The following is a 13812-nucleotide window of genomic DNA, read 5'->3' on the forward strand; positions in this document are numbered from 1 at the left end:
TAGATTTATTTCATTTAAGACTTGATGGTCGTGGGTGACCATATTTAACTTCATTGATCTGTATTAAGAAAAAGACTGCTGCATTTAATTATAGCAAAATGTTCAAATTTTAAAGCTCAAATTTAGGAATTTTTCATTTCGATAAAAAACGTGTTTACAGTGTAATAAATATAAGGTAGATATGATGGGTAATTTGTTGACCACTCAGCCGTCTTTAAAAAAAACGGCGCGCACTAGTCGAGTATCACGATTTTCACATCTCGTTCCAGATGAGATTAAGTCCATGTTAGAGAAATCTAACTGGGACCACCAGGACACAGCTCTGTCCATTCACGGTCCAATGACACTGGACGTCCAGTCAAGCTTTAAACTAAAGAAGGGACAAGTGTTTCTAAAATCTCGTAAGAATACACTCAATGAAAATAAAAATAGCATAACTATGATAATATCTCGCTTTCTTAGATTTTCATTTCGTTGAAACCGTTTAAGGGGTCAGCCAACACAAGGACTGTGCACAGATTAAGAAACACCGACCGTTGAGTAGAGACGGAGTGTACACAATTTACCCAACCCCAGGAACAAACAAGACTGTGTTCTGTGACATGACCACTGATGGAGGGGGGTAGACGGTGAGTTGTAGAAATTGTGGGCAAAATTTTGCAACTTTAAAAGGGACGAGGTAATGATTTGAAAATTTCAAATTTTTTAATATTAAAGTGATGATGATGAAAAACCATGTATTGTGTGTTATAGACCATTGCTTGTATTGTTATTTTTCACTTTCAGAAAGTAGGTCAATGACCTATTTTTTGAGTTAATGGCCATTGACTATTTATTGAAAATTCAAGAAAAATCCCATAGAATTTTACACTACGATTGAGATTTTCTTAATTATAAAAATATTACAAATAATTAAACACTTTAAAAAATAAGATACAGTTTACGAATGGTAGTGGCACTAAATAAGTACACAACATTAAGATTTCAGAATTAATTTTCAAAAATAATTCAATCCGAATTTCCTCTATCAGCTTTTAAATCCCTACCCATTTTTGATTCAATTTTACAAATACTTGAATGATGATAATAAAAAAATATTTATGATATTCGCGGCTATGTTAAGGCTGCTTGATTAATTTTACAGAGATATGTAGAATATTACTTATTAGGTTTGTTACTGACTGTTTAAAGAAATTTGTGGGGTCGGTAAAGTCCATAGAAGGCGAGGCGGAGCCGAGCCTTCTATTGACTTTACCGACCCCACAAATTTCTTTAAACAGTCAGTTACAAACCTAATAAGTGTTTTGTTTTGTCGAGGACCTAAAGTTTGATAAGTAAACAAACGTTTGTGTAGAAAATCAGTTCAAATAACGTTACGTCCGCCATGTTGCGCTATACATTTTGACGCTTGCCTTTTAAAGAAATTTGTAAGGCAGCCACGTGACGCGTTTCATCCAATGACGTCGCGACATTCTAGTCGAGGCAAAACAAAGTCACTTGTCTGTACTTCATTTGATATGACGTCATAGTTAACTTTGACGTCACGATCTGCATTCCTTTCGATTGTACTTCATTTGATATGACGTCATAGTTAACTTTGACGTCACGATCTGCATTCCTTTCGATTGTTCTTAGGTAATGTATCGTAATGTAATAAGTGATATTCATTGTTCATAATAAAACCGCTTTATTCCTTTACATAGACACTGTTGTAAATACTAGTGATACTAAATTCAATATCACCGATATGGAGTATAAAAAAATCAACAGTTTAAAAGCTTCGTAATAGGTAAATAACTATTCATAAACTAATGGTTTTGAGACTCCCTTTGCTACGTGTATATGAAAGGGAATTACCGCCAAAATTCTATGTATCTTGCTTTTATTCTTATTATGCTTACTTCTTTATTCTTCTTTACATTTACACTTGCATGTCACTTCATTGTTTTCATATTCATGCTTATCTAATTTCACTTTGATTCTCTTTGATCCATCATTGTTTGCTTAATTCTATGTTGCAACTTTCTCTTCTTATTCGTGTAAATTCTTTCTTCTATCTTTGTTACAAACGTGAATTCAAACACGCAAACCACAAAGCACTTTCAATAAAGACGAAAACATGTTGCATAAATTGAATGCTGCATTATGACGCCAGGCGGCAGTATGCGCGCTACAATTGCTGCTCCCTGGAAAAAAAAACCCAACGTAGCTTGCTAAATGTGGGATGTTTCGCACCATGGCATTTCGCTCCATTGTTTATATGTTCAGATCAAGAAATGGAGGGGAGGTTTGTGTACTAAGGGATAATTTATAATTTTGTTTGCCGGGGAGGGCGTGGGAGGGGTTAGGTCGAGTTCTATTTTCAGTAGGTTTACAATGTGAATTTAAAAAAGTTTGAATTTTCAAGGGTGGTGGGGTGACTGGACAACCCTCCTAAGATAAAATAAAATTCTAGTCTGTGCATCAGTTATTTACATGAGACGATATAATCTTACAGTTCTCATAATTAGCACCCGTATCATATTTATCATCACCGCAAGCTTGATATGGAAGTCGGTCAATTCAACTCTTCATTTAATCAAGACCAGTTGACAGGTAGACATGTATGAGGTTTATGTCTCTAATTTACATGTATCATAGCTTATATAAACACCTTCAAATCTAAACATGGACATTCAGTTACATGGACATGATTTATATTAAAATAAACAAAGTTAACCTACAATAAGCATGGCTGTGAATGATACATGTACATACACATTTTTATAACTTCAAAAATTTGTGTAAATAAGAAGCATACATTATATATGTTTTGTATTTTGGAAAAAAAAATATTTCATTTAGAACTTTAATTAAGAATTTTTATTAAGATTTGATTTAGATTTTAAACCAAAACGTATAAACAGTTATATCACATACCGCATTTTAATCTCTTTGCCTGGTTTGTTTTCGTTTACTTATTGTGTAATTAAGTCACTGATGATTTAGATTCGTTAATTTTACCGCGTATACGTATATTTACTTCTGCGATTCCACCGTTCTGTGCCGAATCGCAAGAATATAAAATCGCGTGCACCAGACTTTGTTTTCATATCACAAGTTCAAAACTTTTAGAAAAATAAGTGGGCCATGATTTTAAACCTGCAGTTTTAAGTTTTTTAACCCGATATTTCATGCGGATATTAATTCATCGCATTTAATCAGGGATACACAGTAATGTTACTGTAGCCTAACGAGAGGTACATAGTGATTCATGCAAGTGATAATTTTCACACATACTAGAGGACAGGAAAAGCTACTTCTAAGCATTTCGTACCCCAGTCCTTTTATTGTTTTTCAAAAACATCTTTAAATTTATTTCTTTTTCATCTACATGTTCCACGGGTACCTCTGGACAGAACCGTGCATCACCCCACCTCTTTTTACCTCAAATGAAATTAAAGTCCTGTGGACAAGTACAAATGCCATGTTCCTCTTCTAAAAATTAACCGTTCCTGCAAATAATTTGCAAAAAATGTGTTATATACTGCATATATATACAATACATTGCATTGCGGATCTAGAATGAGATCAGATCCACCCCCAATGGAAAATTCACACTTATTTAAATAACCAATAAAATAATTAATACAAAATTATCTCTCAGAACCCCCCCCCCCCTATAATTTTTTTAGAACCGCGCGGAGACATTTTACATGTATACAAAAATAAACGTATCTTTTTGAGTCTGCGTATATCGTGGCTTGTTAAAAGTTGACTATATTAACATGTGTATTTCATATTCCTATACTAAGACCTTAATTTGAGATGTTTTCACGAATTTATTAAATTTATGCCATTAATTTGTTAGTTTCGTTTTAATAAATCTTCGGGAGCAGCAATTGTAGCGCACACACTGCCGCCTGGCGTCATAATGCAGCATTCAATTCATACAACTTGTATTCGTCTTAATTGAAAGTGCCTTATGGTTTGCGTGTTTGAATTCACGTTTGTAACAAAGATAGAAGAAAGAATTTACACGAATAAGAAGAGAATATTGCAACATAGAAATAAGCAAGCAATAACGAATTAAAGAGAATCAAAGTGAAATTAGATAAGCATGAATATGAAAACAATAAAGTGACATGCAAGTGTAAATGTAAAGAAGAATAAAGAAGTAAGCATAATAAGAATAAAAGCAAGATACATAGAATTTTGGCGGTAATTCCCTTCCATACGAATGGTGATATGTATATGCAAATAAAAAACGGCTTGGCGCAAGTGAAAGATAAAAACAATCTTGGTATATTTTACGTGAAATCGGGAGAGAAAATAAGTACCAATGTGAATCTTGCTGGGGGAAACCTACCGATTGACCCGATTTTGTATAAATCGAGCCTAAACGGTAAAAATATGCCTAATTTCTATGGCGCTGCGAAATGTTCTGACAATATTTCAAAGAAACGAACTATTTATATGAACCCCCAGCAAGAACTGCAAAGTATCTTACTTAACGAAGGATTTTTCACAAAAATATTTTTGATTTAATGTCATTATTCACTTGCGCCGATGCGATTTTTATAGATTATTTACCGTGTTAGAATACACGCGTCACGTGCTCAAGAAAAATATATGACGTCACAAAAATAAATCAAATATAGTGCTGGATGTCATTGTTACTTTATGTAATAAAAGTTTAAAGAAACTCGCTCGGTTAAAGTATTTTTCGATAATGAAAATAGTATCATTTTTCGATATATATTTAGCTTCGGACAGCCTTAACATTGCCGCGTTGAACTACTTATATTGACCTTATTCTGTTGGCAGAAAATTTATATGAGGTCAATGATCAAAATTTTGAGATATGATGTCTTTATCGTTTTTAAGCATTTTTCAATATTATTATTATTCGTGCCCTAAGATTATTTTAATGAATAAGTGAGGTAAAACCAACGGAAAATATGCAAAATTACGTACACTTAAATATAAAATCCTAACTTTTAATATTAGACTACTGCCAAAAAACTTTTAGCAGAAAACAAAATCTGCAAAATTTAGTCCGAATTTCCTCTGTTTGGCTAAAAGTCAATTTTTGTTTGAGCATAATTCCATAATAAAGTAAAACTATTGAATGTTTTGTCAATAATAATTCATTTCATAAATACTTTTTGTGTTTAGAACAAATTTTACTCATTACATTGAACTTTATTTTAACAATCGGAATTTGAGATATCAAACCCTGAGTAAATAACACCCTTAAATATTGTTTCTAATATTTTAGAGTTTACAATGTTTAAACTGCAGTAAATTATTTCTAATACAATGTATTTAGTTATTTACATAGTTTTTACATTCATCTTTGTATTGTATTTTTCGTGATTGTATTAGTGAGCTGCTTCCAACGGTTCACTATCGAATATCTATTTGAAAAATGCATTTTGTCGTAAATATGTCCAATATACTTTTATGAATATATAAATGGGGAATATTTATATGATATATGTGCACATTTTTTATATCTGTAATGCTTTACTAGGGTGTTCGTTGAGGTTATGCCTCTTTCTGCATCTTCGTTAGCCAAGAGTTTACGATCCACTTCTCTCATATACCTTGTACATGAGAGGAGCGGTTCGTAAAAAGGTAGATGAGAGGAGCGGATCGTAAACCTTTGGCTAGAATAGCAAAGATTTCTTACTGTTACGATAGGATTTTTTTTCGGTTATTATAAAAAAAAACAACTAGTTATTATATATAGATGTTCCTATCGTAAACAATTTTTCATACGTGTTGATAATTTTTGAAAATATCCAAATGTTTCACTATGCAAGCAAATCTTAATCTTTTTTTCAATGTTTGGAGTAATTCATTAATATTTGTGAACTGGTAGGTAATCCAAAGGCGAATAGATGGAGAAACAGACTTCTACAGAAACTGGAAAGATTACAAAAATGGGTTTGGTCACGCTGACAATGAGTACTGGTTCGGTAGGTCGATGCAGATTTTATTATGATGCACAAAGATAAAAAAAACTTTTTCAATTCCCAATACATGTATTTTGCAATTGTTCATTTGCAGGAAACGACGCCATAAATGCCCTGACAAAAGATAAAAATCAGATTCTTAGAATTGATATGGTGAAATTTTCAAGAGAGAAAGGTCATGCGACATATTTGTCATTTTTTGTGGATAACGAAGCCAACAAGTACAAACTGAAGCTTGGAAGTTTCAACGGAACCAAGGGATTGGGTACATTTACATTTTATGGTTGTCTCTTATAAACCATCGAAATCGTTTTCGACCGGCTGATGTTCATAAATGGTATACATGTATGTATAATGCTGATATTTTAGAAAAAGAAATGGGTTTTTTCAAAATATAATATATCATTTGTTTATTTATAATATATTGATTATAATTATATATGGTCTGTGATAATCTTTTATTCTAACTTCAGGAGATAGTTTTAGCTATTCCAACAACATGTACTTCAGTACAAAGGATAGGGATAATGACAACACAGGTGGTACACATTGTGTACAAAAATACAAATCACCGGGGTGGATGAATGGCTGCTTAAATGCCAATTTAAATGGTGTGTACAAAACCTCTTTTAAAGATTACTCGGAATTACACTGGCAAAATTGGGGAAAGGTGGTGCCGCTAAAGTCAGCAAAAATGATGATACGACCCAAGCAAACCAATTAAACAACAAATCGATGAAAAATAAAAATTGATGTAATCATTGTTTATTTTTTCGTGATTGAAACTAATAAAGAAAAATAAAGGCAAGTATTAAGTGTTGTCAGCTACATTTGATTTACTATTAGAAAAATAGGAAATAAAAATATTGGTCGTTTTCATAACTTATTTTTCTCTGCATCTTTATTGTCATAGAATGGATATGCAAGAATACAAATAGATTGTATTAAATTCTACAATAAAGAAACAGCATTCTTCTTCCGGTTTTACTGGAAAATTCATATAAAAAAGAGCTTAACAGTTTATATCTTTCTTCAAGGCTAATCAAATATTATCGACGAACATTTTTCAACTATAATCTTGAAATTTGCTTGAAACTGGTCAGCAAAAGAAGTAAAGTCATCAATGACGCTGTGGCAAATGGAATACTATTGGGGCGCAAACATGATTATAATGGGGTTTGCATACTATAGTCTGTCCCAAGTTATAATTGTTCCCGTCTTTTTTTGGTGATTCTTAATAAAAATATACATACCTGTGAAAGAAATACAGTTGAAATCGATGAAAAGGGAATATATCCAAGATATCTTCATTGAACAATTATGATTTCTCACTCAAAAAATTCACAGGAACAAAAACAAATTTCTTACGGAGATTTATAATGGGAAATGTTTACATCTGTTTTCCATTCGGAAGTACTCGGGATACCTCACGCAATTTTTCAACGTTATCTTATTAATGGCTGATGCAATGCAACATCCCCGTAGACTTTTTATTTTTGGATGTGTATTGAAGCATGAAGCGGTAGAGGGTGCGTTTCAAAATAGATAATCTGGACATTTTTTCATATTAGTGGATGAACGTAGTTTGAGCACAAAGGTATTTATGATTATTGAAATATCAAGCAAAAGTGGTGGAAGCAAAAACTCGGGACATACATGTAGTATAGTAATTATACGAATGAAAATAACTTGAAATGACAAAGATTTAATTGCACAATATTTGTGAAAAATACATAGATATAAGTTATAAGGAATCATTCTTTGAATATTATGATGTGATCAAATACGGTCGAATGTGATCAAATCTATAATCAATAAATCCCTTCGGGCTTAATTTGATTTCATCACGCTCCAACAGTATATATTTGATCACCCCATAATACTCAAAGAATGATTCCTAATAAGTATATAACCAAAATAAACATGTATAAAAAATATAAACACGTTGGTTATGTCAATTTGAAATTGACTTCAGATGATTTTTTATTCCTAGAATATAATCAACATTATACTTATATTTATATGATTTTCAGCAATTGTACATGACACACGGATAATAAATGGTGCAAAAAAGTGTGCTTAGTAATACATGTATATTTTTGTTCACGGGCACTCTTCATTCGTCAATGTTGGGGATTGATCTTCGATACATAAAATTCAGTCTTTTCACCGCCCTTGCACATGACATATTTTGTCGCCTCCAGCAGCGTCTAGTGATACACAATTGTTGATAATTCATTATTTTACCATAAGATATAATTTTAAACCAAAAACTACAGTTTCACCGCAAAACCAGTTACAATTTATACATTTTAAGTTTTTAACAAAAATTAAAAGCATCGCCGAAATAAGCTCTCCTAATCAGACTGCTAATAGACTTTGACATGTGACTTTTATATTTGAGGAAAACGTTAAACGCAAAGTAATCTTAGACGTGATTGAACGGGCCTGGAAAAACTATGCTTTGTCTTAAACCCCACTGAGTTTAATTGTAGAGTTTACTTTTGATGATGATGATGATGATATATATATATGAATACATGTGATACATGTGATACATACATATATATATCACATGTATTCATGTATACAGTTTACAAATCAAAAGTATGTAAATACAACCTTATAACTCCGATTCAGTCATAATGGTAACCACAATACGAAAATTTGTTTTGCCTCGGACTAGAATGTCGCGACGTCATTGGATGAAACGCGTCACATGGCTGCCTTACAAATTTCTTTAAAAGGCAAGCGTCAAAATTTATAGCGCAACATGGCGGACGTAACGTTATTTGAACTGATTTTCTACACAAACATTTGTTTACTTATCAAACTTTAGGTCCTCGACAAAACAAAACACTTATTAGGTTTGTTACTGACTGTTTAAAGAAATTTGTGAGGTCGGTAAAGTCCATAGAAGGCTCGGCTCCGCCTCGCCTTCTATGGACTTTACCGACCCCACAAATTTCTTTAAACAGTCAGTAACAAACCTAATAAGTAATAATGAAACAAAACAATCTAAATCCATCAGACTGACCGAGAGAAAGTTGTCATCAGTTTTTACAAGATGATCGTCGAGTTTCTGCAACATTATATTTTGTTGTAGGCATTTTTCCCTGCATATTCCAATTAATAATGATAAAATGTTTTCATTTTTCGTGTCTTAAAAATGTTGTGTAAATGTGATATCCATGGATTCGTGGTCTCGTTTTTGGTATAGCTATTATACAGATGCATGTAAATGATTCCTCATAACTTGTTATAATTTCCGTAAGTATCACCCCCCCCCCGCCCCATTGGTATGATTCTTGTATATACACATATAAAGAGGATAATGTTCAGTTTCCCAGTACAACAAAACATTTGACTTCTAAGACATTTTTTAAAAAGCGTAATTGTATTAAATCAGTAAAATAGAACTCAAGGTTTCTGTATTTACAGTTGGTAATAAGTCGTGTTGTTGTAATTGATCTCCGTTACATGCAGTAAGAAAGGAGTAAGAACTTTTAAATGTTACCAATACTGCATTATATCTCAGGTGATATTGTAATTTTGGTTTTTTTTTAATAAAACGTTAATTCCTTTTTCCATAAAATAAAAAAGCAACAATAAAAACATGTAAACCTATTTCATGATTTGAGGGGTCGGTGAGGGTAAGGGGTTCATTTGAGTTTTAATAACAATTGACTTCCTTACAAATTTTAAAGATTGAAGAAGATTTCAGTGTATGAAAACTTCTGATAGTCCCGAGTTGTTTTGCGTGTTTTATTTCATTGACATTGATCAATTCATAAGCTTCTTTCATCTAATTTACACATTTTAATTTCAAACACACAGATATATTAAATATATATATTAAAAAATCAGCTTCTCAGAAATGTTGTATGTTAATCTACATGCAAAAGGATCGATATCTGGGTTTCATATTCCAGATCAGATTCTGTTTCATTATAATTACATGTAAGTACCAGGCCATCAATGTACAACGGTATATAAAGCAGACTGTAGACTGTTTTTGGTCGACAACAATTCACAATGTGGACACTGGTAGTTATCACGATGCTCATGTTGGGTGTTGATGCCAAGGGAATCAAACTTCACCTCTCAGGTAGATACATAGATTTATTTCATTTAAGACTTGGTGGTCGTGGGTGACCACATTTAAACTTCATTGATCTGTCTTATTAAGAAAAAGACTGCTGCATTTAATTATAGCAAAATGTTCAAATTTTAAAGCTCAAATTATGGAATTTTTCTTCGCTAAAACACGTGTTTACAGTGTAATAAACATAAGGTAGACATGATGGGTAATTTGTTGACCACTCAACTTTCCTCTTAAAAAAAGGACCCACTGCAGGTTCGAGTAAAGCATCATAATTTCAATCTTTGTTTACAGGAATACTGTTTCGTAACATGATTGATTTAATGTTCTTCATGCAGCTTCATTACATATTCCATTTAATAAAGGCACAAAATAGTTATAAAATATCTTGGATTACCTGTTTATCATGTCACTAGTTGAAATACGAAAGACTGAAATTGTTATTCATAAAAACGTATATTATTGATACTTATGATATAAGACATATTTTTATACTGTGCTTAACCAAAGAACAAGTGAAATGAAATATATATATAGTTAGAGAATTTTCAAGATTTTTTCAGCGTATAAAGCAGTTATTAAAATCGTACATCAGTTGACATTTATTGTTAAAAGGTTTATGAAGAAGGAACTTTTTCGATAAAGTGGCCTGAAATTTTTTTTCGGAAAAGAAATTAAAACCGATTTCTAACATTTTTCCAATACTTGCATACAGGTACATATATAAGCAAAATGTTCCTTATTCTTGTTTATTTAATGAAAAGCTGATGTATGTATTTTTAAGATAATATTTTTTTCCATCATCTAATTTGATTTTAATGCTAATGACAATTGCCTTTGCATTGGCTTTATTAAACACTTATTAAATATAGATGAGATGAAGTCCATGTTGGGGAAATCCGACTGGGACCACCAGGACACAGCTCTGTCCATTCATGGACCGGTTACTCTAGATATTCATTCCAGCTTTAAACTGAAGGAGGGACGATTGTTTCTAAAGTCAAGTAAGTAAGAACTAAGGTGAAAAATGATATTTTTAAAACAAAACCACGACAGTATCCTTTTTTTTTCTTTAATTATTATTTTGTTGAAACGTTCAGAATTCAACAGCCAACACAAGGACTGTGCGCACATTAAGAAACACAGGCCGACGAGTGGAGATGGAGTGTACACAATTTACCCAACCCCGGGGACAAACGAGACTGTGTTCTGTGACATGACCACTGATGGAGGGGGGTGGACGGTGAGTAGTAAAACGGTGGACATAAAATAGCAAGTTTAAAAAGTGTTGGTAATGATTTGAAATTCTTTTCAAATTCAATATTTTGTTTTAAGTTAACAATGTTTGTCAAAACTGCAGTAGGGTATTTTGATTATTTACATAGTAAGTACATTCAGCTTTGTATTTTATTTTTCGTGACTATATACCTGTTTGAAAAGTTATACTATCAAATATTATTGTAAGTATGTTCAAGTTTCTATTTTGGAAAATATAAATAGAGAAAAATAATTATATAAATGGGCATCTTATACAATGTACTTTTCCATATTTAATACATTCATCTGCAATTAATGATTACCTATTATTTGTTTAGAATATACAAATGACTGTAACGATACAATTTTTTTCGGTCATAATAAAAATAGTTTAAGTTGTTCTTATACTTAACAACATTTCATATGTGTTGAAAATTTTTGAACATGTCTAGGAGGATTATTAAACGTTTAAGGGTTTTTAGCGAGGAATTCGAAAACAAAAATTATTCCAATGCGATTCCCAATATATTAAGAGCATTTCATAAATATGTGTGTACTGGTAGGTAATACAAAGAAGAATAGACGGGAAAACAGACTTCTACAGAAACTGGAAAGATTACAAAAACGGGTTTGGACATGCTGATCATGAGTACTGGTTGGGTAAGTCAATGCAAATTTTTTTATATAGCACAAAGATATAAAAGTTTTTACTCTCCAATATTTTTCTTCGTTTGCAGGAAACGACGCCATACATGCTCTTACAAAAGATAAAAATCAGATTCTTAGAATTGATATGATGAAATTTTCAAGAGAGAAAGGTCATGCGACATATTCGTCTTTTTTTGTGGATAACGAAGCCAACAAGTACAAACTGACGCTTGGAAGTTTCAACGGAACCAAGGGATTGGGTACGTACGTTTACAATTTATGGTTGTCTTTTATAAACCATCGAAATCGTTTTCGACCTGCTGATGTACATAAATGGTATACATGTATGTATAATGCTGATATTTTAGAAAAAGAAAAGAGTTGTTTCAAAATATAATATATCATTTTTTATATATATAAAATATTGATTATGATTATATATGGTCTATGATAACTTTTTATTCTAACTTCAGGAGATAGTTTTAGCTATTCCAACAACACGTACTTCAGTACAAAGGATAGGGATAATGACAACACACGTGGTACACATTGTGTACAAAAATTCAAATCACCGGGGTGGATGAATAGCTGCTTTTATGCCAATTTGAATGGTGTGTACAAAACCTCTTTTAAAGATTACACGGAATTACACTGGCAAAGATGGGGAAAGATTGTGCCGCTAAAGTCAGCAAAAATGATGATACGACCCAAGCAAACCAATTAAACAACAAATCGATGAAAAATAAAATTGATGTAATCATTGTTTATTTTTTCGTGATTGAAACTAATAAAGAATAATAAAGACAAGTAATTAAAGTGTTGTCAGCTACATTTAATTTACTGTTAAGGTATAGAAAAATAAGTAATACAAATGTTGGTCGTTTTCATTACTAATTTTTCTCTACATCTTTATTTAAGGAATGAATTCAATAATTATTTGTTTTATACGATATAAAATGGTTTGGGGCAGTTTACGCTTTATAAACCGCGAAGCGGTTTATAAAAAAGCGTAAACTGTTTCAAACCATTTTATATCGTATAAAATTAATAAATATTGAATTCATTGCTTATAATTTAATTTTTTTACTCTTCATTGTAGATAAAAACGGTCATTTGACCTTTAAAATGACGTAAAATTGTACAAAATTCAAACGTAACGTCAGGCGTATTGATACGTTCATGACGTTAGTCTTACTATGACGTAGGCAACATTCTTTATACGATATAAAATAATTTTTTTAGCCAATCAGAAAGCGCGTTACAATCAGAATTAAATTATTGTCATAGAATGGATATGCAAGAATACAAATAGATTGTATCAAAATCTACAAGTAAGAAACAGCATTCTTCTTCCGGTTTTACTGGAAAATTCATCTAAAAAAGAGCTTAACAGTTTATATCTTTCTGCAAGGCTAATCAAATATTATGGACGAACATTTTTCAACTATAATCTTGAAAGTTGCTTGAAACTGGTTAGCAAAAGAAGTAAAAAGTAACAGACTTCATTGAAGTTATTCTGTCACGTGCATTTTATTATAATTTTTAAGTATAGGTATCTTAAAACATTTACATTTTCCAGTATATTTGACTGTGATAACACTACCAATCAAATGTAACGTTTAGTTCAACTCTTTTATCAATGACGCTGTGGCAAATAAAATACTATTGGGGCGCAAACATGATTATAATGGGGTTTGCATACTATAGTCTGTCCCAAGTTATAATTGTTCCCGTCACTTTTTGGTGATTCTTAATAAAAATACACATACCTGTGAAAGAAATACAGTTGAAATCGATGAAAAGGGAATATATCCAAGTTATCTTCATTGAACAATTATGATTTCT

General features: G+C 31.8%; 1 protein-coding gene across 1 annotated transcript; it reads left to right on the forward strand.

Moving 5' to 3' along the window:
- The first annotated feature begins 9977 nt into the window (after window positions 1-9977).
- On the forward strand, window positions 9978-12769 carry LOC117687680 (ryncolin-4). Its single transcript, XM_066088176.1, has 6 exons — window positions 9978-10068; window positions 10935-11066; window positions 11163-11305; window positions 11883-11979; window positions 12057-12227; window positions 12441-12769. The coding sequence occupies exons 1-6, from the start codon at window positions 9996-9998 to the stop codon at window positions 12689-12691; spliced, it is 867 nt and encodes a 288-aa protein (XP_065944248.1). The 5' UTR covers window positions 9978-9995; the 3' UTR covers window positions 12692-12769.
- Window positions 12770-13812: the final 1043 nt, after the last annotated feature.

This window comes from Magallana gigas, chromosome 6 (assembly GCF_963853765.1).
Source record: "Magallana gigas chromosome 6, xbMagGiga1.1, whole genome shotgun sequence".
Classification (NCBI taxonomy): domain Eukaryota; kingdom Metazoa; phylum Mollusca; class Bivalvia; order Ostreida; family Ostreidae; genus Magallana; species Magallana gigas.

Bases quoted from the DNA above. Each gene is read 5' to 3' on its own strand.
- LOC117687680 (XM_066088176.1), top strand. From the start codon at position 9,996: ATGTGGACACTGGTAGTTATCACGATGCTCATGTTGGGTGTTGATGCC. The intron at 11,306-11,882 runs GTGAGTAGTAAA...GTGTACTGGTAG, and splicing joins CTGATGGAGGGGGGTGGACG to GTAATACAAAGAAGAATAGA. The intron at 11,980-12,056 runs GTAAGTCAATGC...CTTCGTTTGCAG, and splicing joins TGATCATGAGTACTGGTTGG to GAAACGACGCCATACATGCT.